The sequence below is a fragment of the Scaptodrosophila lebanonensis genome, unplaced genomic scaffold (assembly GCF_003285725.1).
Source record: "Scaptodrosophila lebanonensis strain 11010-0011.00,11010-0021.00 unplaced genomic scaffold, SlebRS2 tig00000092-arrow-pilon, whole genome shotgun sequence".
Taxonomy (NCBI): domain Eukaryota; kingdom Metazoa; phylum Arthropoda; class Insecta; order Diptera; family Drosophilidae; genus Scaptodrosophila; species Scaptodrosophila lebanonensis.
This window is the reverse complement of record NW_022060566.1, coordinates 2,665,459-2,689,147: the sequence shown is the minus strand read 5'-3', so window position 1 is coordinate 2,689,147 and position 23,689 is coordinate 2,665,459. Positions and strand designations below refer to the sequence as shown.

The 23,689-nt window shown below is 41.2% G+C and overlaps 5 protein-coding genes across 5 annotated transcripts in view; 3 read left to right on the top strand and 2 right to left on the bottom strand.

The window, feature by feature from the left end:
* Window positions 1–10,373, top strand: part of LOC115627113 — a 32,482-nt gene extending 22,109 nt beyond the window's left edge. The window contains exons 6-8 of the mRNA XM_030522679.1: window positions 6,223–6,507; window positions 6,582–6,801; window positions 6,867–10,373. Coding sequence (XP_030378539.1) covers window positions 6,223–6,507; window positions 6,582–6,801; window positions 6,867–9,814 — 3,453 coding nt within the window. The 3' untranslated portion in view covers window positions 9,815–10,373. The remainder of the gene's footprint in view (window positions 1–6,222; window positions 6,508–6,581; window positions 6,802–6,866) is intronic.
* A 1,414-nt stretch (window positions 10,374–11,787) lies between these two features.
* LOC115627114 (syntaxin-16) lies at window positions 11,788–13,191 on the top strand. Its single transcript, XM_030522680.1, has 3 exons — window positions 11,788–11,947; window positions 12,048–12,181; window positions 12,245–13,191. The coding sequence occupies exons 1-3, from the start codon at window positions 11,864–11,866 to the stop codon at window positions 13,095–13,097; spliced, it is 1,071 nt and encodes a 356-aa protein (XP_030378540.1). The 5' UTR covers window positions 11,788–11,863; the 3' UTR covers window positions 13,098–13,191.
* LOC115627116 (RNA-binding protein pno1) lies at window positions 13,146–13,955 on the bottom strand. Its single transcript, XM_030522681.1, has one exon. It carries the CDS (start codon window positions 13,924–13,926, stop codon window positions 13,246–13,248), a length of 681 nt encoding a protein of 226 aa, XP_030378541.1. The 5' UTR covers window positions 13,927–13,955; the 3' UTR covers window positions 13,146–13,245.
* Window positions 13,956–14,879: 924 nt separating this feature from the next.
* LOC115627378 (cGMP-dependent protein kinase, isozyme 1-like) lies at window positions 14,880–16,348 on the top strand. Its single transcript, XM_030523031.1, has 3 exons — window positions 14,880–15,320; window positions 16,131–16,144; window positions 16,210–16,348. The coding sequence occupies exons 1-3, from the start codon at window positions 14,880–14,882 to the stop codon at window positions 16,346–16,348; spliced, it is 594 nt and encodes a 197-aa protein (XP_030378891.1).
* Window positions 16,349–21,595: 5,247 nt separating this feature from the next.
* Window positions 21,596–23,185, bottom strand: LOC115627309 (innexin inx6). The gene is made up of 2 exons (XM_030522952.1): window positions 22,511–23,185; window positions 21,596–22,455 (listed from the first exon to the last, which is right to left on the bottom strand). The coding sequence occupies exons 1-2, from the start codon at window positions 23,183–23,185 to the stop codon at window positions 21,745–21,747; spliced, it is 1,386 nt and encodes a 461-aa protein (XP_030378812.1). The 3' UTR covers window positions 21,596–21,744.
* Between the last annotated feature and the right edge of the window lie 504 nt (window positions 23,186–23,689).

The window sequence follows — 23,689 nt, the reverse complement described above, 5'->3', positions numbered from 1 at the left end:
GCTGCTGCTCTTTAAAGCTTGAGCCGAAAGCTTTTGGCGGCGGGGCGCTGCATCCTAAGCTGACATCTGCGTCTGCGTTCGCGTCTTTCTGCTTACATGAAAGCTCATTCGAAAGCTATCGATAGAGTTGCTGGTATTGCTGCTATTGCTGTTGTTGTTGCTGCTGCGGCGACTGCGACGACTGCTTTTCGTGGCGACCGCTGCATCCTAAGCTGTGTGGCGGCAGCCGACAGTTCAGTCGCCGTCGAGCGAATGTCGATGAGACATTTAGCGCCGTCTCGCATCCGATGTCGTTTGCATAATTTTCCCGGGCTGTTTGTTATTATTTTTGTATTTTTCTTTTTATCGTTCGTGTGCGTGTTATTTTTTGTTATTGTTTTTTTCTCTTCGCTGCACTGTTGAAGTGTTTTGAGTGTTTTAGTTTACTATTATTATTATTTTTTTTTTGTAAATTAATTAATAATTTTGTTGTTGTTGTTATTGTGTGTGTGGCTGTGTGTTATTAATTGTGGCAAATCGTGCAATTAGGCAATCAAAAATTGTTGCTAAGCTGAGTAGCATTAAAGAAGTAAAGAGAGAACGCGCGAAAGAGGGAGGGAGGCAGAGAGAGAGAGAGAGGCAGCAAGAGAGTGTTTAAGGTAAGAAGTGGGCTGAATATTTTAAAGTGTAGGCACAAATACACTATAATGCATGTATGCATATACATATGTGTGTGTGTGTGTGTGTGTGTGTATGCACTGCGAGTGCATAACGAAAGACTTAGACAACGAACTCTGGATATGTATTTTTGATTTTTTCTTATACAGTCCCTGCAACATCTTCTTAAGTGCGCGCATGTGTGTGTGTGTGTGTGTGTGGGTTAAGCTGAGCTTGTTATCTTTGTTATTGTGGTAAGCCCAGAGGGGGGGAGACAGAGACACACACTTGTAACCTCCAAGTAGTGCTGGCCAGCGTTTATAAACTGGTAGCTGCCCCATGGAGGTTGTTGCAGCATCTTACACACATTATAAGTACATGTGTATGTATTGCCAGCCCAGATGATGATGATTTTTTTCTTCTTCTATTTTTTGTTTTATGCAGAGTCTTATACACACAAACACTCAAACACACACACACCCATGCCACAACCGCAGACCTGTTCTCAGCTGAGCTTAATCAATAGTTAAAGTGCTCGAAGTCGTTGCCGCTGTTGGTTGCTCCTGCTAACCATTTCTGTGGCAGGTCCATGAACCTACCACACAAGCATACATATACACACACACAGATAGAGTCAGACACACACACACACAGCTATTTGCAGACATTAATTTGGTCTTTGGCTTGCAAGCCAAAAAATAAGAAATAAAAGAGAGATAAAGCCAAGAGACCACAAAATGTCGGAATTCGAATTTGAATTTGTAAGTACGCGTACTTCTTGTCGCACGTACTAAAATGTATTCGGGTTCGCTCTATAGGTGTGATTGTGCCTCTGTGTGTGTGAACAAGTGAATGCCTGTACTTGCGGCCCAAACTTGTTTATACGAGTATGTGTGTATGTATTTATTTATTTATTTCTGTGTGCGTGTAGGCGCAATGCCAGCAAACGTTATTTTTCAACAGCCCAGCCAGCTAGCCAGTTAGCCAGTTAGCCAGCCAGTCAGCCAGCCACATATAAAAGGCTAATCAGAAAATGCCAATCTCTGTCCCGTCCCCAGCACCACTCAACAGGCATTCAACATTCAGTTCAATAATTGGCCCTTGAGCGATGTCTGCATAACAAGTCGCCAAATACATAAAATAGTTTCAAATCAAAATACAACACTATGCTTAACAAAAAGCAGAAGAAGGCAAGCATGTTTAGGATCTTTGGTAAAGAAAGATAGTTCTCAGTTGCTACAAATGTAGATGGATTAGCGGCAGAGTAAGTCTACTTCTTAACAAGCCCATGCTTGATCAGCTGGACATTATAGTATTTTTGATACAGCCCTGCACTTCTTAGAAGAATACGGTGCTTATATCAATATTTATTATATATATTATTTATATAGATAGATACATATTTGTAATTATAATAAATAAATGTTTATTTAGTCACATTAATAAATATGTTTATGCATACATCAATGGTAGATAGGGTTCAGATTTCCAGCGAGCACGGTTTGCTTCAAAGTTTTGCATAAAATTTGCCTATTTAAAAACGATTTGTTCAACCGAATCTTTTTAAAATCAACCCATTGTGGGCATTGTTGAAATGTTTGTTCAAATATTTAATATAATCTTCTTTTTTGGTAAAATTTGAAAAAGAAACGATTGTTAAATACGTTGCAAGCTTTCTTTTGTGCGCTTATTTGTCGACTTAATAAGCAAATACAAAATGAAACACATCATTTAATAAAATAGAAATGAACTAATAAATTAATAGATACAAATAAATAATAAAAAAAGAAACAATTTAATTAACAAACAAAAAGATAGTTAACGAAATAGTTACAAATTATTAAAAAGTATAAATACAGAAATGTATTATATTAAAAATATAAAAAATAATCAATAAGCTATTTGCTTTAACAAATTTGTAAAAATAAATGACTGAGTAAATCACTAAAAATAAATAAATACACAATGCAAATATTAAATAATATATAAGTACAAGTATATAAAAATAAAATACATAATCAGCATGACGTCAAAGCAACCAACCAAAAATAGTAGCTTCAGCTTTACTATCCAATATCCTAACAGAAACTAAAGAAGCAACAGTACGCGCCTTAAGGGGGATTTGGTAATTTAGTTTTATATATATTTAAGTTACATATTATTCTATTCTATACTGAAAGGCAAAGAGACGTACAAGTACTATAAGTACACTATAACAACTCACGGCCTAATTTATATACTCGTAGATAGTATACATCTTTGCAGATTCCACTACGCCTCTTTGAAGCTGCAACATACATTCGCAATAACCTTTGGATACTCCTTTTTATTTACCCCTTAAACTTAAAAGCACAATCACTTCACAAGTATTTCTCTATAACATTATAATTTTTTTTATATTTGGCTCACAATTATGGAGGCCAAGCCCACACAAAAGAAAAATAGCCAAATCTCGTGCTGAGTAAACGTTTGAAGTTTTGTTGCATAGAGCTTTAAAAATTGTTTATTATGTTTATAATTGTGCTTTGTGGTGTTTGGGCAAAATCATGGCTTTCAAAAGTGAAAAATTGTGTGTGCTAGTGTGGCTGGTTAAGGCTAAAAACTCTGAATGTGCTCTCTCTAAAAAAATATACATACATAGAGTCTTGAGTGGGTTTTGGCCAACTTGAATACAACTTGAATACTTCAGATAAACCATTACACACCTAATTAAACAATGTCGCTGAACATTATTTAATAGCTTTAAATAGCTAAAATTACAAACTAAGTGTGTACAGAAATAAAACGGTTTGGTGTTAATTTGTTGAGAAACATAAATCCCCGAATGTTTTCAAATTTTGGCACAACCTTGTCTAATTTGTCGTTTTTGAGGCGTTTTTGATTTAATCACATTAATTACACAATATTAACGCTTAAATTAACTAAAAACAGCCCAGTTTCAACCCAGTTTAAGCTGCAATCGGATGATTTAAGTAAATTAATATGAAAGACTCAATTGAGTAATATTTTAAAACATATGGACCTCCAGTGTGTTTCTTAAAGCAGCCACTTGTACCTTTTAGCTACTAATTATGTGTATAAAATATTGTTTACGATTAAGTAAACACAGCCCTTCTCTGCGCTTTTCATTTAAAGCACTTAACCGAAACCCATTCAAGAGCCAATACCCGATTTAATAATTTTAAAACTACTTAAACTAGTAAGTATGAAATGAAACTTGATTAATAAACGCCAAAGCTGATTAATACATTAATTAGATAAATATACTGTTTAAGATAAGATAGCCAAGACTTCTTCAGATATTCTGATACAAAGTCCCTAACCGGCCTAAACTTAAACTTATTTTGATCAATAAGTCAAGAGCGCAATAGGAATAGGCTGCGATAAAGATTTTGTGTTTTTAATATTTTTTAATATTAATTAATGAAAAGTGCAAATACTGAGCCATCAACTCCGTATTCTGAATAGCTTTTTTTTTTTAAAATGGAATTGATGCCAGAAATGCTGTGAGTTGTAAGTAGTTTTGCTTTCGCCATTCAATTTTTCACTTCGCCAAGAGGTCGTTTATGCATCTGAATTTAGAATAACAGCAACAGGTTCAGGTTCTGAGCATTAAGTGTGGGAACTTCTGGTTTACTCGTATACACGTATGTGTGTATATTTCTGCTATCCTTGGTGGGGCAGAGAGTGTGAAAAGAGTGTTGGCCATCTATTGTGGGTATGGAATCGTTAAGCCATGGCCCGTTTCATTTAGCGCCATAAAAGACATGCCTTGCTAATTTGAGAGCAGCGATTAATAGTACGATCATACGCGTAAGTATTTGTTTGTGTTGCCATAACTTGTATGCCAACGCAAATTTGGCGAGACCCTCAACTTTACGTTGGCATTCGGATGGCGAGCACCGATACATAGAGAATTGTTTTGACCTACGCCAATGTCGGTCTAAGTCTTTCGTCTGCGCATGCGCATGCGAATGAGGCTGTGTCTTTGTCTTTGTCTTTGGCGTCATCTCGGTAATGGTAATTGATGATCAGCTTTAGGTGCCATCATCCGCTCAATCATCAACTCAATCAACTTCACTAACTGCACATCACATGTTAATGGGTATGTGTGTGTGTGTGTGTGTGTGTGTGTGTATAGAGACAGATAGATATACTACTATATGTATATACATATTTAGCGAATCGTGCCTAATGAATGTTGCTCGATGAGCAATAAAATCAGTGACAGTGTAGCAACGTTCACCCCACCATGGAGTGTTTGTTGTGGCTGTTGTTGTTGCTGATGTTGCTGTTGTTTACATTCAAGTTTTTTTTTGCCATAAGCTTAAAACAAAACACTTTCTACGCTCGTCACCGTTAAACAAGGTCGTATCCAAAGTCGAAACGGCAAAAACGAGTTGAGTGGCTTGGTAGATGGTTATGGCTATGGCTATGGCGATGTGGATGTGGATGTTGATGGCAATGTTGATGCCGATGTCGATCTACAATCGCGACGCGTCGATTTCTCGTGCAACGAATACTGAATGCGCTATACTAGAAGTTATACGAGTACTCGTACGAGCATGTTGAAATGAAAGGGCGCTTGAGATTTGATATCCATATATAATTTTTGGGCCGTCGTCCATTGCACGCCCCTTGACGCAACGAAGATGTAAGCAAACAAGCAAGCCAGCTCGTCAACCTTGACGCAACGGTACGCATTCTTATTGCTTCAAGTTGGCCAACACTTGGCGCTACCTCGGCCCCTTCTACCTGCCCACCCCTCCTCAGTCTATCATCATATATCCATTGCATGACCATTGTATGTCCGCACCACTACCCTCACCCTTCCACCTACCGCTACCTCATCCGCTACGCCATCCGTCTGAATGTGCTCGAATAACATACAATGTAGATTGCATATTTTTAAGCATATAACACTATAGAATGCTATTATTGAGTGCACTCGACTATAGCATACCCTAAACTCTCTTTATGCAATTTTGAATGAAACGTAGAGTTCCACAATGATCGAATGACTGACTCAGGCGACTTCAAAAGAGGTTTCTAGGACCCGAGTAAAGTCATAGCTTGTGTAGATTAAAGGATCGATTCAATGGCAGGGTTCTACGGTTACAAAAGAGGGTTTTAAAAAAGATTAGCATTAACCGGAGTATTCGAGAATGTCCGATGGAATTGAAGCTAGCAACCCTAGTGATCAGTCCAAGGGCTCCGCTATGGGAATTAAAAATGGTAATAGAACTCTAGTTCCTATGGGTTGTTCCACAAGGATCGAGCTTGGCTATTTCAGAGAAGACCCACCTCCAAGGCTAACCCATTGAGCCCAAAAAACTTATTTAATTATTTGGAACGAAAAAACTGTAGCCAACTCGATTGATTTTGGTCACAACAATAGGCCGTTGAGTGCACTGTTAGATCTTTAATTTGTTGCTAATTAATTTAAGGTCTTAACGAACTGATCGAAAGAGAGTTGAGCTATAAAATAAATAATTTGTTACAATCATTGAGGGGCAGTCACCCCATGGGGTGGTTACTTAAAAAAGACCACAAAGACTTAGCAAACGATTTTCTCTCTTCTTACAGACTTACGTAAGTGCCGTACGCGATGGTGTCGAGGACCTAGAGGCAGCTTTGTGCTCTCCGGCTAGCCAGCAACAGCTCGTGCCCCTGGGTCCTAGACTTATTGCCAACACGAGCAAGTCGCGAAAGACAATCGACTCGGAGGACACGCAAAAGCGTTGTCTGGCCCAAGTGGACGGCACACTCGTGACTGAAAGCAATCGGACTACCACGCATGAGCTGATTGTCGACGAGGAGTTGCCCGAAGATAGTGCCGTCAACGACAGCCTCGATATACTGAAGACTACGGTAAGCAAGCCTTTGAAGAAAAAGTTTATGGGCGAAGTTGATGATCTTCTTTATGCGTTTCGTCTGGTTTGTAGGCAGCCTCACAACGCTACTTCAAGCAGCGTGATGAACAACATGTAGACCTTGTAGCTGACGGTAAAGTGGTGGGCACCGAAATGCGCTACGCCGCCGAAACGATGCAAATGGACAAGGAAGGGTCGCTGGAGCGGCCAGGCGATTGGGATAGCTTGTCGGATCGCATGCGCAAGCTACGGCGCTCACAGCAGCAAAAAGTAATGCTGCAGCAGCAGAGAGGTAAGTGGGCAGGACCATGGTGTGCATTCATGTCCCGTATTTATTTGCGTTTTGTTCGTCTGCAGAGGTGGCGCTGTTGGCTGATCGCAAGGATGCGCTAACCAAGCGGCCCTTAGATTTTGATCGGGAGGAAGAGACACGCAAAGGTGAGACCATGAAGTGGCTGGAGTCGCACTTTGGTAGCGAGTCGACCGCTTCGAATGACTCACGTGACGATGACGGGGAGGTGGAACCAACAAAGAAGAGCTACTTCAATGTCACCATTAAGTCGCAGAGTCAGATGCCCAGTCAGGCTCCAGCCAGTCAGCCACAACAGCAGCCCCAGACGCTGCCCCGCAGCGCAGCCCATGGTGCTGCGGAGAGACAAACGACCTTGGCCGGTGGGGGAGTAACCCTAGAGCGCAAGTATGCAAAGGAGAGTGCCACCAGGTCAAAATATTTTCAGGGCATATCAAACTGGGACGAACGCCAGGAGATGCCCAGTAATCATTTTTCCTCCCAAGCGTTTCGCGACGATCTTCAGGAGACGATTAAGCGCAACGGCCTGAAAAAGAAAATAAGCGCCGCGGGCAGCGGGGCAGGCGAACCTGGCAACGACAGATACGTCAGTCGAGAGGACATACTGCAGCAGAAGCGTCAGAGCTTGTCATCACAGTTCCTGGCCAAATCGGCGCGTGGGTCGCGCATTACCTTGGACGCATTAGATACAATACCGGTGCCAAGAGCACACACCAGTAGCCACCCGATAGGAGGAGCGGCGCCTACCCCACGAAACGAAGAGCCCTCACAAAAACGTGTGGCCTATGGCCAAACTCCAATCCACTCTCAAGGGTATGATCATCATATTGGTACTGGACGGGCCCTTAAAAACGTGAGCAATGGTGTGGCCAGCGCTCGGGCGCTGGAAACGCCCGATTACAACTACTCGAAGCCATCCACCGTGGAGTTAATTGGAAGTACTAAGAATCTGGGCCGACCCACGGTACCGCAACGCCGACGTGCCATTGAAAAGAAGCTCAGCGAACAGCAGAAGCATGTGCTACCTCTAAAGACAGCACCGCTACCGATGTCGCAGCTGGAGCCACCGCCGGACTACTCACCACCGCCGCGCAGTCGTTCCTCGTCTCCGCAGGTGGACTATGTGTTGGCTCCCACACCCACACGTAAGCCACAACAGCGCACACGGTTTGCGCCCACATCCAGCTACCCGCCCTCACATAACGGTGGCACTAGTACCGGAACTGGAACTGGCACTGGCACCGGCACGGCCACTGGCACCTTGCGGCCCACCAAAACCCCGGTCTCGGCTTCCACGTCGAACATCTCCTCAGCTAGCACCAACAAGCAAAGCAAAATGGGTCAGGTACTTGGAAACTCTCTGCGTAAGCTGGTGAACAAAATTCGTTCGGCCAGTGCCGAGCGCAAGTTCCGCATGAAGTCCTCCGCGAGTAAATCACGCGAGCAATCACCCAGCACAGGAGTAGGTGCTGCTGCGGGTACTGGGGCTACCAGCACGGCCGATCGAAACCTAACCACCTATCAGCAGTACAACGTTATCGATGGACACATCGGAGGCGGCCAGACGGGTGGCCGTTCCAGCTCGAGCAGCCACCAGTCAGAGACGGAGTCGGAGCAACGGGAACGAGAGCCCATCAAGGCAGAGCCGCGCAGCTTTCCGGGCCATCAGAGTACCCTGAAAAGCTTTAAGCGTGCTGAATCGGCTGACCCGCATATAGACCATGTAACAAGTCCACCCCAACGATACTACTTGGGTGAAGATCCGTACTCCAGTACTCTGTATGGTAAGGAGAATATTTATGAGCGTCAGGCGTTTGGTGGCCGGCACCGGAAACGCAGCACTGAGCCTCGTTATGAGAACAGCGTCGAGCGCGCTCAAGATGAAAACGATTACTACGCTCCCAGGACTGGGCCTGCGGTTGGGAGTGGTGTTGGGCCGGGTAGAACCTCCACTACGCATACCTTGGGTCGGTATCAAAAGCACGGTCAGCGCTTCACTGGAAGCACCCCAAATCTGAGCCTACAACCGGAATACCGTTCCGTGCAGACGCTGCCACGTAAGCTTCACGAACACAGCCAGTATCGAACGCACCAGCCCCTGTCACAACGAGGTGTCGCTCAGCAGGACCAGAGACAGAGTGTAGAGCCGGACAAGCGGCCATACTTAGGCGCCTTGACGCCATCCCAGCAGCAGCAGCAGCAACTACAACAACAACCACCATTCAAAGGGCCCGCCAAGCCGGCGCGCACCTATGCTAGAGTACTGAACCGTAGCAAAAGCTTTAATATACACGGCATGAACGGCAGTAACGATCCTAGTCCCATATACATCGAGAAACTAACGAAGAACAACTACAACAACAACAACAACAGCAGCAGCAGCTATGGCTTGCAACAGCAGAGCCAACACCGACAACAGCCTGCACACTACTATGGCGGAAATTTGCAGGCAAGCCAGGCATATAAATCGAATCCGCATCTGTTCTCCAGCAGTAAGGACAACTCGTTGAAGAGCGGCCTCAAAAGCCCCTCTATAGTGAATCTGATAAGTCGCAGCCAAAAGGATTTAACTAAGATTACCGGAAATGACGACGATCTCTACCAGAGCGGTGGCCAACGCGACAATTCTAGGCGGCGTGGATCCGAGCACGAGGACAAGAAACAGCTCTATCTGCGCGGTCTACACCAACAGGCCCCTGACCTCTATCGGGCTATCCATGGCGACGAGGAGCAGGGCAGGTCCAGCAAGTATCCGTTGCAGCACAAGTACTCCCTAGACTCGAGTGGTCCCGTTTCCATTGAGTTCAACAAGGACACGGCGAGCATTATGCGCCAGAGCATTGCCAGTGGCAGCAACGATGGCTATGGCGAGTCAACACTAATGGCTGATAAACGGCCCATTATGTACACCGATCAGGGTCAGGGTCGACGAAGCTCTGGTCCCGGTGCCACCACCATCATAGAGGTCCGTAGCGCCTTTGGCCCGCGAAAGTAAAATTAGAACAGTCCATTGATGTGCCAACCGCGCGGTTCCACTTGATCGTTCATCCTGCTCTGATCACCTCGGCCCGGCTTTAGTTTCATTTGACAAGCAGCAAATAAAGATGAAAGGCCAATACTTAATCAACGGTTAACGGAAAGCGTCCGGTTTGTCTTGTCGCCTCTGACTTCCCCACTCATTGCCGTTAGAGTCACTTTATTATTTAATCTTACTTCTTGTTATTTCATTCCTTCATATATGTACTTATTATGTATAATCCAACTCTATTCCTTCGATAACTTTCACGAGCAAGGTTCAAAACAGGCACTTGGTGCGCATGTTTCGATTTCAATTCTGGTATAGGCCAGTGCCAGATTTAAAATAATTATAAATTGCTTTTTTTACAATCTTTTTTTTTTAACAGTAATTTATAAAGTATATAGTTGTCCCAGACTCAAGCTAAATACTGTCTAGATCGAGGTGTTTTTTCCTAAAAGATAAACAAATGGAACTTAATTTTCATAAAATAGTTTGTGCCTAGAAATTTTGAGGCCTAGAAAATCATGTAACAGTACTTTTATTAATGGTTTATATTTATATAACTGCTCAAAGCACATAAAATAAATAATTTCTAATTTTTTTGTTTATGAATTAACTTATTTTTTTTTTATCTAGATACGAAAAAATATATCCGATATCATATTTTCGTTGTCAAGAAAAGAAAGACAGCTTTCAATGCAACACAATTTTTTTTGCTTCAACAAATAAATCTTTAGAAATTAAATAAAAATCCTTAATAAGATATGTGAAAAATCAGATTAAATATTTCCGTTGTGTACAAAGAAAATTTAATAATACTTGATGGTCGCATTCAATATAAGATCTTAGTAGGAACCCAGTTTATTGAATAGTCCTCATAAAATATTGAAAACTTGTACATAATTTCCAAAATATTTTTTAAACTTGAGCAGTTTTCCATTACAAGTTTCGGTGTTCAGAAAAACGACCAACCCCAAAAGTAATTCATTACAAACCCGATTTTTCTTTGTAGGAATATCCGCGAAATCGATTGTTAATAGTTGTAAAAAGTGATATCCACAGTGTTTTTAGGTTTTTCATTTCTTTCAATATCCATGTATTTGAAATTTGCATTGCCCATTAAATTATCTATTCATAGAGGTAAGAAGTTAACAGGGTACAAGGAATCTCAAAGTAGGGCTTTTCCGGAAAATTGAAGTTTCAAAAGAGTCACGGGCTTTCTCTCACAGACACCGACGATATGTACCTATGTATTTGCATACGAGTATATTATATATATCTTATGTATATATACTTTTTTAAAATCCTTATTGTAATACCTAATGTAAAAATTAATATAATAAAACAACTAATTCTATTAACTACTATATAACTAGTTAACTATACATATGTATGTAATTGAAAAATTTGTACTAATTTAAATTATAATCAAGTTCAAATGAGTAAAGCACACGTACATAATAGAAATAGTACCTACCTAATAATTTTACATTATTCTATTAAACAATAAAAGGAATGAACAAATTAAAATTGCAATAAAGTGCCAAGAAAAAATATAAAAATGTTTTGTGTTTTTTTTTTGAAAATGCTGAAAAATATAAATAAAAGGTTCACCTTGAAGATGAACAAATGTATATTTTATACAAAGAGTAATAAAGAGTACTCTTTTTTTGCAGCGGACTATATTATGGTTAACTAGACGTGCATGTTTAATAAAGTAAAAAAAAAGTTTTAATTTAAAAAAGAAATGTAATATGTTAATGTAACAGTTACATCAAAGGTTAAATTTGAAATTTAAAAAAGAACCGTTGTCTAGTATTTACCGCGTTACTGACTAAAGCAGTATTTTTGTAGTATTTTAAATTCTACAACGTTTCTGATATCGATAGCGTTACCGATACCATTGACTCGCGATGTAGATATATAGAAGACGGCGCAGCTGTTTGCGAAATCACAGAAGTCTGTAAAAGATGTAGTTATTTGTTGTCTCACCTTGCCTAGAAAAACAATCCCCACTCTGTAAAAATGACTTCCCGAAATTTAACGGAGGTGTTTGTTATTATGCGCAACAATGCCAACAAAAATCGCAGTCATTACGTCGACGAACGGGTAAGTTGTGGCCAACCATATGGTATGCAGATACACATATGTATGTATGTATATACGAGTATGTTCAATGCAATTATTGCACTTTTGTATGCGATTGTAGCGCGGCGGTGACGCAGAAAGGTTGTTGAAGCATTCAGTGCGCGAAGTTGAAGAGGGTTTGGAACTTCAAGATGACTACGGCACACCACCTGCGTGGCTCGACAAATTCGAGGAGGCGCAGTACACAATGTCCAAGTAAGAGAAAATATTTCATCATTTAACTTAAAAGACAAAACAAAATGCTTTGTTTGCGTACAGAATCAAGCCAAAGCTCGATGAACTGGGCTCGCTGCATGCTCGACACCTGCTACGGCCCACATTCGACGACGACCAAAGGGACGATGAGTGCGAAATAGAGGTGCTGAGTCAAATCATATCGAAGCTCATCATGTCCACACATAGGCACATACAATGCGTGCGTTCTAGCCTTGGTGTAGGCAGCAACGTGGAGCAGCGTCTGACGACCAATGCAGTGCAATGTGCGCTGCTGCAGCTGCAGGAGCTGACGTTTAAGTTCCGCAGCAGCCAGAACAGCTATTTGGTGCAGATGAATTCACGAGAGGAGCGTTCCCAGAAATACTTTGACAATGGCGAATTCACAAATGTGGAACTTAGCGGTGTTGGCAGCTCCGGCGACAATGAAAGCACTAATTTTGTGGACACATTCGACAACTTTCTGCAGCCGCTGGAAGGAGCAGGAGCTGCTGGAAACAAGGTCTATTTGTTCGAAGATGACGACCAACAGGAAATTGATGCAAATTTCAAGAAACCATTGGCCAATCGCATGACCCAACAGCAGTTATTACTATTCGAGGAGGAGAATTCGCGTCTTGCCCAGCATCGCGAGCAGGAGGTGATGAAAATCGTCAGATCTATTTACGATCTCAACGACATCTTCAAGGACCTCGGCCACATGGTACAAGAACAAGGCACAGTTTTGGATCGCATCGACTACAATGTAGAGCAGACGCAAACACGCGTCTCTGAGGGCCTTCGGCAACTGCAACGCGCCGATATGTATCAGCGCAAGAATCGCAAGATGTGCATTATTCTTATACTGGCTGTAGCCACATTCCTCATGCTGTTGCTACTGATCTTCACGAAATTGTGAGTGCACGTTTAAAGCTTTTTTGTTTGGATGTTTAGTTCTAGATAGTCATTAAAATTGTACGGTGTATTTATTTATTATTATTAAAGTGTAAAAAAAAAACAATCTTACAAATATTAATCGCTTAGTCCATGATCACAGCCACTACCATTTACATGCGCTCCGACAAGCGCGTCGCAACGGCACGCAGATTGCCGTATACCTTGCTGGGTGGTGAGCCTAGGATCAAATTGCAGATGGCACGGCGTGCTAACTGGATGTTCTGATAGCTGCCCAGGATGTGAATCTTACTATCGGCGAGTACAATGCGCGTCTTGGTCACATTCTCGATGGTAAATTTAGTTCGCCCTCCTTTGCCGGCCAGGCGGCCGATGGCGCGTGATTGATGGTCGCCACGCAGCGTCTTAACATCTTTGATTTCGAAGGTCTCTACGAAGAGGTCCTCAAGTCGTAGCAACGCCAATGCATCGTCCACATCAAATCCACAAAGAAATGCCTTGACAAAATCAGCGCCCTTCTGCAGATTCGCAATATCTGGAGTTTCGGGTCCAATGCGCAACTCCACTTGGCGTGCCTTCATGTTAAAACGTATCTGCAGCTTCATATGTTCCACAACAGGTGTAAATATCTTCATCCAATGCTCTTTGAGTGATGAGTATCTGTGGGGAGGCACAGAGATTTTACGCATTTCGCTGCGTATGCGTTTTGCTGTTGGTGCTGAGGAACGTGGGCGCTCTCCGTCAATCTGCATTTCGGTGTCCTCATTGGCACTACGTTTCTGAGCCTTTTTGGCTGGCACAAATGCATCGACTTTTATATTTTCCACTTCCATTTTTAGTTAACTACTGCGTGCTTCCACGTGCGGTTGCAAGACTTCTAATTCTATCGATAATTCACTGATTAATAATCGATGAATCAAATGTATCGGAGTATGCAATGTTCATGCTACGATACGATAACAGCTGTTCAATTCTGCTGTTTGATTTTGAATATTTAATAGCAATAACAGTTACCGAGAAAATCATATAAATAAGTCTATTAAGATCTGTGGAATTAAGTGAAAAAGCATTTTGATTTGAAATGAAATATTATTGAACTTAATGGTAACGCTGGGCCTTTTTAATTTTTAAGCTAGAATTCGCTTGAAAGTATTTATTAATGAATAATATAGACCATTTTTTTAGTTGATTAAGTTGAGAAGATGATTTCTCCTTTTTAGGGAAAGGGGGTGCTCACAGTACAAAGTCAGCAAAATGTTTTTACTAAATGCCATTAGAATAATGAGAATAATGATTTTAGAATAATGAGATTATAAGGAACAATTTGAAACGCTTGTATGCGTGATCACTTCATTTTGAAGTTCGTATTTTGCGGATTTTCAGTAAGGAAAGCTTTTCAAAGCGATACAAAGTAAATGGTTGCTGATAATACCTTTTCTTTACCTTCCAAAAATCAGTTAAGCAATATCTTAATTTAGATATACTTAGTTACTTCGTCCTACTTTTCAACACTGCGACTTCTAACAGGAATATGCGATGCACTCGATAGCTCTTGTAATGTAACTGAAACGAAAAAAAACGCACCAACGCCGGTAAAATTTGACAATTGACATTTTTCAAGAGATTGAGGTTATTGGGCCAATAGTATTTGCTACTGTAAAGAAAAGGTAAAAAATTTTTTTAAATAATTTGTGAGGCGTCGCAGTGCATCGAAACATTGTACTTAAAAGTATATAATGAATTACTAGCATCTTATAAAGTGTTTTATTTTTTTCTTTTCTGCAGTATGGACATTGACATGCAGCTTAGTGAACTGAAATTTGTGGCTACTTTGGGTGTGGGCGCCTTTGGACGCGTAAATCTCGTTACGCATGCCAACGATGTCTATGCGATGAAGTGTCTTAAGAAGATGGACATCAATTCTTGCGACCAACGGCATCGTATTGATAACGAATGCAAAATTTTGGAGCAATGCAATAGTCCCTTCATCTGTCACCTCCATAAAACGTTGCAGGATAGCAGATGCACATATTTGCTGATGGAGCCCTGCTTGGGGGGCGAAGTCTTTTCGTTTCTGCGCAGAAATGGCGGATTGCCAGAATACAATGCGCAATTCATATCGGCCTGTGTGATTGAGGCACTCGAATTTTTGCATGCCCGCAATATTGTTTACAGAGATCTGAAGCCGGAGAATTTGATGTTTGACAGCAATGGATATGTAAAGATGGTATGTTCCATTATTTTCAAAGAAGTGCGTCAAAATCTCACATACGTGTATGTGTATGTATGTGTTTCAGGTTGATTTTGGCATTGCAAAATATTTGAATCCAAATACCAAAAGCTATACTTTATGTGGCACCTCCGAATATATGGCGCCAGAGGCCATACTTAAGAAAGGATATGACTATGGAGTTGATTACTGGGCCCTGGGTATATTAATATATGATCTACTGAACTCCACGTATGTTTAACTTATATGTTTTTATAATTGTTATTTATTTATATATTTATTTTAAAGCTCAACTACAGAATTTCTATTTTCAGGGCACCATTTATTGCAGACAGCCCGGAAAAGACGTACGATCTTATATTAAAGGGCATTGATGAAGTTTGCTTTCCAATAGATATGCCTGAATGTGCTGTGGATCTTATAAAAAATCTTTGTTGTCCTGAACCTCTACATCGTCTTGGATATCAGAAAAATGGCATGAAGGATATTAAAAATCACTGGTCTGTGTATTTTGTACGCTCCTCGCCTAAGTATGAGTAGAAAATCTCGATGTTGCCAATCATTATTTAAATTTTTTATGATGCACCTCCGCTTCCCCGCTATTAATGGTTTTCCATAACTCTGTGCGTATGAAAACCTCGTTGTCAGAGACTATAAGAGCTAGAGACACACAGATACCTTATATGTGTACGCAGTACAAGTATATTTCAAAAATGTCCTCCTTTCCACCACTCCCTCGCTTTTACTGATTTTTCTTAACTCCCGTAACTCTTGGAATTTTAAATCAAATTTGATAATTACTTCCAGCTCTCACCCTTTATGTGAGTTGGAGTTCCAAAGAAGTTATAATCGATCAAAATTATTTGTTGTTCTATTTTATTTAAAGGTGGTATTTTGAATTCGATTGGAAGAGCTTGCAAGCGCTATCCTTGAAATCACCATTTGAGCTACCGCTTTCATCGCCCACCGATACAAAGTACTTTGAAAACTATAGCGAAGAAGCAGAGGCCTGGGAAAAGTATTAGCTGATGTGCCGGGAAGTGCCTTCTTCCTTCAGCAGGACGTGCCATTTTACAATTGACATTGCCTTTATTGAGCTGTGCCTTTTACACGATTACATTTTTCAATATTAAACATTTTCTATATGCATCATTATGAAAGACGATAACTTGTATGTATGTCGGTTTGGCTTAAAGCCAACTGGCTGTTGCAATAAAAAAACCAATTGGTTTCGAGATGAGGGCGTGTTTTATTTCTCATCAGAATTAGCGATGAGTGGGGCGCACAAATAACGAAACCGATCAAAATTATTCATACAAATACAATTAATATTTATAATGAAGTGCTCTTTGAAGTTTCGCAGCTATGTATATCGCTTCAATATCGTGTATGGCCGACGACACAAAGGCAATCAAGGCGGGTCGTGACGAGGCGAGGCGAGACGGGACAAGAAGGGCAGGAGTAGCGCAATCTCGGCGGCGGCATAAACAGATGACACCAGAGAGACAATAGCCAGGAATATCAGGCAGCAGCGATGCAAAAAAGGATACTACACACACACATACACACGCACACAACTATGCGCACACGCTTCATACATAGCAACATTTTGTTAAGGCCACTTTGCGACATTTTAATTTAAATGCTAATCAGTTGCCAATAGAGTTAAAAGACTGCTCTTAACCGGCCATAGGTACGAACACATACACATACACACACACACACACACACACACACATACCTGTCTGCCTGGTTGGCAATGTGTGTGTGCTAAAATTGCCAACATCCAAGGCATTGCGCTCACAACACCATTGTGTCTGGTGCGTCCGCTTGGACTTGATTTTAAACAATGCTATATTGAAAATGCAAACCATTAGCCTTAATGCCGTCCGGGCTGGTGTTGTTGTGCTCGTTAACTGCTGCAATCACAATTTTAAATAAATCAAATTAAATATGTTTATACACAGCCATCTACTAGTTAGTATGTATGAATGTTTATGCAACAATATTAAAATATTCATTTCTCAGCGCTTAAATCGTTTATCAACAAAAATGTGAGTGCTTCAACAGTTGAAATGATTGTATTCTGAAATAGCAATAGAAATAAACATTAAGTAGTTATGCACAAATAATTACTATAATTAAGAGTAAACAACAATGAATTATAGAATTATTAAAGCCATAATTATATTTATATTGTGACGGTTTTCACCATAAATACAAAGTATATTTTTGAAAACGAAAACCACTAAGCGCGTTTTATTTGTTTTCGTAAAAGCTATAGAGACAAGGAAGGGGAAGAAGGCTCATGATTTCCGAAATGATCTCACAGATATACCAAAAATGGAGATTGTGCAATTGACTAGGCTCATTAGCGGAACCAAGGGAGAGACCCCTTCAGGCCCACGTGTGTGGAAAGTGCTGGACATTTCTGAACTCAATCTTGTAGAAATCAAAAAGCTTTATTTTCATTTATTTCAGAATCCAGAAGTCCATTTGTGTAGCCACAACTCTTACAAGATGTCTCAGGATCGATAAAACCTCGTCAAATAATTAAATGCTTAATTATGATGGAGGGCTGGAGTTTGGCTTTGTGTTTTTGCAGCTGTGTCGTAAATGGAAAATGAATTGGCATCTTAATTGAGCGAGGATCTTGGGGCGGGCCGGGTTGACCCAAACAAGAGTGTCAAATTACGCGGAGGTCGGGCACCGGGCAATTAAAGCTAAGTCAATAAATAAACATATAAGAGTTATTTAAATGTTATTTCGGGGTGGAATGCCATTTATATGCTAATAAGAAAGCCTCCACTAAGCCGTGCTGGCGGTGTATATCTATGTATGTATGTGTGTGGTGACGAGGCGGGGCTGGGCGTTGCGTGGAGGGGCGTGGCGGTTGTAACTGCTTTTAAGCCATTGTTGTAGACCACATGCCGATCTAAATTTTGCAATACGAAACGTTTTAAGTTAAATTTAATTTGCCACAGTACGAATTAATTAAAATTTGGTTGGTACGCACACAAAATTACCGACAATGCGCAACTCGGAAGCTCTCTGGCGGTGGCCGACGGGCGGCCCACAGGATCGGGGGAATGCGGGTGCCGGACGAGTGCAGAACCAGACGGACCAGACCAGCGTGTAAACAAAGCAAATGAAACAACAGCCTCGGCCACGTGTAACAAAATAACTTTTCAATTACATTTTTGGGTTTCATGTTGCGTTGCGTTCCAATGCGATGCGGTCCAAGCCCGCCATTGTAACCAAAATCGAACCCACAACCCAGCCTCGGCAGATACGAGTACGAGTATATGCCAGTATAGTGTGTGTTTGCGTGTTCATATGCATCGGCTATGGTGTCCGGAATGGCGTCGTCGACAGGTGTGTGGTGCGTGCTCAAAAATTTTGATGAAAAATTGATTCCATTCCATTTCGCGGTGACTGGGCTCTGCATTTTGGCCAACCCATGGCCCAAGGCAAGGTAAGCTCCGAGCCCTCTTGAATAGATATGCCATCCAAATTTCCAAATATGCATACACACTGCATATATTTTTGTAATTTAGTCGATGTTAGTCTGCAGCCACTGCCCATATTAATATAAAACAGTGTATAATTTTCTTAATAATAATCAGTCCATCGGATGGGCAGACATCCGTTCGTACGAGCATCAATTACTGTTGAAATAAAGCTAAAAAGACTGAACTTGGCTGGTAGCCCCATATTATCTATGGGCAGTCGGTGCAAAATTCGAAATAATGCCTCACTAAGGTCTTCGAAATGGCTGATATATATAATATAGATATTATCGGTGCAAAATGTGTTATTGCCATAACGATATTGTAACCCAACGTTATATTTAGTAGTTTTGAAAGTTTCTTCAAAAGTTCAGTTTGTTTAAAAGAAGTATATAATTGTAGGTGCATCGTAAAATATAAAATTCTCCGTCAAAAACAGTCAACCAGCTTCTAAACTGTATGGAGTTACGAAAAATCTTGATTTTTTCATTGTAAATTAAAGTATTCTATAAAAGCACTTGGTAAGAATTTAGAAAATAGCATAAGTATTTTTTCTCGAGAGAACAAGGCCAGCTACATCTTTGCCATTTTAATCAGAGAATAATCAGTTAATAATTTAGAAATGAGGTAAAATTCTTTGAAAACTAGTTAAAATGTATTTTTTTTTTTATTATCTTCAGCATTGTTGGTTTATTGGAGCAGTACCAAGTATTTAAATGTCTATTGTATTTTTTTTTGCTTTTTGCAACAGGCTGTATTAAGTTGTAGTTAGTTAGTTATTGCAGTTTATACTCATTTGAACGTGGGAGTCATTGGTTAGGTCTATAGATGCGTCAACTTTTGGGTTCGAGTCTCTACAGTTTTTAATAATATTGAATTGCCAGGGTGTTACCTCTTTAGAAAGCCATTGCTGCAGCCCTAACTGTTTTACCTGCATGGCATATCCTTTAATGCTTGTGGGTGTTACTGAAAATACCAGAGTTTCTTTTTTCTTCCGTTGTTTACACGTGTCTTTTTTCTAAGTTTTCATTTTGGTGTCTTTATAGCTGTGGGGCATGCGGGGCACGGTGGCACGGGGGGGGGGGGGGAAGATTGGCTAACGACTGTCTGCATTTGTTTGTGGCTGCAGGCAACCAGCCTTCCTCCATCCTTCCGCACACACACACACACACACACGCACACCATCAGCCACACCCCATCACTATAACATTTGACACATTACATGAATATGCAAAAAGATGCCACGCCCCCATGTCCGCCCATTTTAACTAGCATTTTGCTGTTGTTGTTGTTGCTGTTTTCGGTTTCCTGCGGTTTTTAATTAAAATTAACTTTGTTTATTTTGTGCTTTTGCACGTCTCCCCCCTCCGACCCCCCGTCACTCCGCACTTTTCCACTGCAAAGTAATGGTAATGTTTATTTTTAGCATTTTGAGCGCTATCGTTGCACTTCCTGTCGACTTTTACATTGTTGTTCTTGTTATAGCCGTTCTTATTGTTGTAGTTGTTGCTACTGCTGTTCCTGCTGGATGTTGGATAATGCGTACTACTCGCATACGTATAGTAGAGAACTGCATGCGTGATTTCAAGAAATCTGTCAATCAAAATTCTCGAAATTTCGAATGTTCAGATAATCGGAGAATTTCAAAAATTTGTTTAAAAATTATGTTAATGAAAAGAGTGTTTTAAACTCAATCAAATCAAATACATAAGTAATAAAAGTTACCTATTTAATGATAAAAACTAGCCTGAAAATCGTACAGAGCTTACAATTTACGACGCGTTGCTATCATTATTAAATGAAAAATACTTAAGAATTAGTATCATTAGTGAGAAAAAAAACAACTACTTGCTGAAAGATTAAAGAGCAGACTAATAATAGAACACCGAAAGCGCCGAAAGTTAAACCTTAACTGCAGTTTGACTTTACTTTTCCTGTTAAATGGAGGTAACAATATTTCTTTCCAACTGTTGATTTCGTTTTCATAAATTCTGGACATCTCCGAAAAGATCTTACTTAAAAGCTTACAAGCTATGGAAGCTTTAATTACTAGAGTTACCTCTCTCTGTGTTATAGTCCTTTAATTATAATAGGCCTTCCAAAGTGTTGAAGTGCATTGAATTCCATTTTATATCAGAATAGAGCGACAATTACATTAATAATTTTAATGAAAATGTCAAGATAAACAAAAAGGAATTTGGTATTTTAGCTGAGATAGGTTCGGCAGCTATAAGTACTTTATGAAATCGCGCACCGATTTCGTTGAATATTCGGACTACAGACTTTAATACTTACAAGAGAGAGTTTTACGCCAATCGTTCATATGGCAGATAAGTAAAAGCTTTTAAGGGATAGATATGAGCCCAAATTTCGGAACGTGAAAAACATCTATGTATAATGATCGTGAAAAGGGGGAAATAACTGTAGGATTTAGTGCACAGCACTACTATATTTATGTTGTAGCTAGGGAATGTGGCTGCAATTCTCATTGCCTCTATTTGCATTATTGTTGATGTTACGGCTGCTGCTAGTGTTGTTGTTGTCACCGACATTTTAATGTTGTTTTCGTTAGTTCTACCTGTTGGCAACCAGCGGCAGAGTTTTGCCATCATCATCATCATCTCCCCGTTGCAGCAAAATGTTGAATAACTTTTGCCAACTTTGTTTAAGTTTTTGGCATACGGCTGTCAGCGGGACGGCCCCTTGTAACCCCCGCGCCTAGCCGGGAGCAGACCGAAGCACGTTTTAGTTTTGATTAGGGCATTTATTTGAATTTCGATGCTCGTCGGTGTTTACCTTTGTTGTTTGATACACCCAGAAAAGTACTGGAAAAGTAGCGAAGTTGCTCCTCCGGTTATTTTGAAGTAGGTATAATTAGTGACAAGGCTCGTGTTCTCGTCTCTGTTTGGGGGTCAGGCCTGGCTCTCGTTGAAGAATCTATTTCTGGTCATCTGCTCTTCGTTATCGCTCCGCAAATTAAAGGTGATCGGTATTTGAGGAGGTGCCAACACATCCGCCCCATTATTGGTATTCGTATCACTCTCGTCAGCGCCGTTCGCGCTATTTACGTCCTTGGCTCTCGGCACGCTGGTGCCACGGATCGAGGGTTGGCTGGTTGGGCGCACTACAGGCAGAAGGCACTGCTCGTAGAGATGTTCCATGAGCTCCCGGAACAGTGTCGGATTAACATTGATGCCGACATTCATGAGCACGAACCAATCACCATAGCCCGCATTGGAGAGTACTTTGCGAACCTGCGATTTGGACATGCCACGCAGATGGGTGCGCAGCAGTTGAAGACGCAGCTCCGAGCTGCAGATGAGCAGCGCTCGGTAGAATATGTTGATGCCAGCCAACATGGCAATGAATAGAAACCAGACATAGAGCAGAGCGAAGATCTTCTCGTTGAGAATGTTCAGTGGGAGCACGCAGAGGAAGTCCAGAATGTTGGGTGAACCGCTTGGTCCGTAAACGAACATCTCACACTTGGCCACCTTGGGGAAGACGCGCGAGGTCATCAAATTCCAAAGGTTCCAATCATAAACAGGTATAGCAGCCAGTGCGTGGATATATTTGAACCAAAAGCCATTGAAGACGACGTCCATGATCCAGAAGTTGAGCAGCTGTGACGAAAATGGGTTCAGCTATCAATTATTTTTGGGACTGGTGACTACTTACGCTGATCAGCAGATTGAGTATCTCGCAGAATACATACTTGGTGGCATAGCAGAAGTGAATGTTCGTGAATTCGGCCCGGAAATATTTGGTGAGCATCTGGAGGCGGGTTCGGTACGTCTCCTCCAGTATTAAGGCATCGCCCACCTCCGAGCAAAGCTGTTCCATGCGCTGTCCCTCCCACACCTTCCACAGATACGAGGGAAAGTAGAAGAGCATGGACTGAAAAAGCAGTATCATGAATACCCATTGGTAGTATCGCAAATAAAGGCGCTTCGTAACGCCCCGCTTCTCTGGACCAACTCCTTCGGCTATGGATATGATGCGCGCGTATTGCTCGTTGTGTCCGACCAGAGAGCGCAAGCTCGTCAAGTTAATCGGGCTGCTCATGCTTTCAAAAAAACTGTCCGATATCTTCGATTGTTCAGTCTCGTTCTCCGCACCGCCCGGCAATATGTACGTCCCCATAGTCCAGCAGTAGGACTGCACGTATTCCGTATGTTTCTCGGAGCTAATGCAGAGTATGGGCTCGCCGAAGTATTGCTTCGCCGACAACAGGAACGTGCACGTCAGCAGAATAACAATCGTGCATTTGGAGTGTAGCGTAAATATCGGATCGTATATCCGTACCGTCTTCAGACGAAGATACTTCGAGAGCGGTTTTACGGCGGCATACATCGCGCCTCATAAGCCAGTTGTGTTTTCTTTATCTCTATTCTTCTTTCTGTTCTACTGTGTTCGAAAGTGACAGACAGCCGCCATAACTATCAAAAGCTGCAGCCAGTGCTGGAAAGCGCAGCGAAGTAACAACTTTGCTAGGATGAAATCACAGCCCGTTTAACTCTGATATAATTGGATGCGACTTAGCTTTTTTCCCGTCAGTCCTAAAGCATTTCTAATGCCGACTAAGGGAAAGATGATACATTTTGCGACTAGCGGAAATTATAGCGTTATAGCAGACTTCCTAACAAAGCAGTAATTAACTTTAATCCAGCTGTGATATGTATTTGTTATTTATATATGTATATATCTGAATTGAGGATGTTCATAATAGAGAAGCAACCAAGGTGAACCTACGTTGGAACACAGATCACCGCTTGAAGCATTAGTTATGGGAGCGATATGTTTTAGAAATGCAGCCAGGAAATACGGGCCAACTTAAAATATATGGTCTTATATGCG

Bases quoted from the DNA above. Each gene is read 5' to 3' on its own strand.
- LOC115627309 (XM_030522952.1), bottom strand. From the start codon at position 23,185: ATGTATGCCGCCGTAAAACCGCTCTCGAAGTATCTTCGTCTGAAGACG. The intron at 22,456-22,510 runs GTAAGTAGTCAC...TTTTCGTCACAG, and splicing joins TACTCAATCTGCTGATCAGC to CTGCTCAACTTCTGGATCAT.
- LOC115627378 (XM_030523031.1), top strand. From the start codon at position 14,880: ATGGACATTGACATGCAGCTTAGTGAACTGAAATTTGTGGCTACTTTG.
- LOC115627116 (XM_030522681.1), bottom strand. From the start codon at position 13,926: ATGGAAGTGGAAAATATAAAAGTCGATGCATTTGTGCCAGCCAAAAAG.
- LOC115627114 (XM_030522680.1), top strand. From the start codon at position 11,864: ATGACTTCCCGAAATTTAACGGAGGTGTTTGTTATTATGCGCAACAAT. The intron at 11,948-12,047 runs GTAAGTTGTGGC...ATGCGATTGTAG, and splicing joins GTCATTACGTCGACGAACGG to CGCGGCGGTGACGCAGAAAG. The intron at 12,182-12,244 runs GTAAGAGAAAAT...GTTTGCGTACAG, and splicing joins GCGCAGTACACAATGTCCAA to AATCAAGCCAAAGCTCGATG.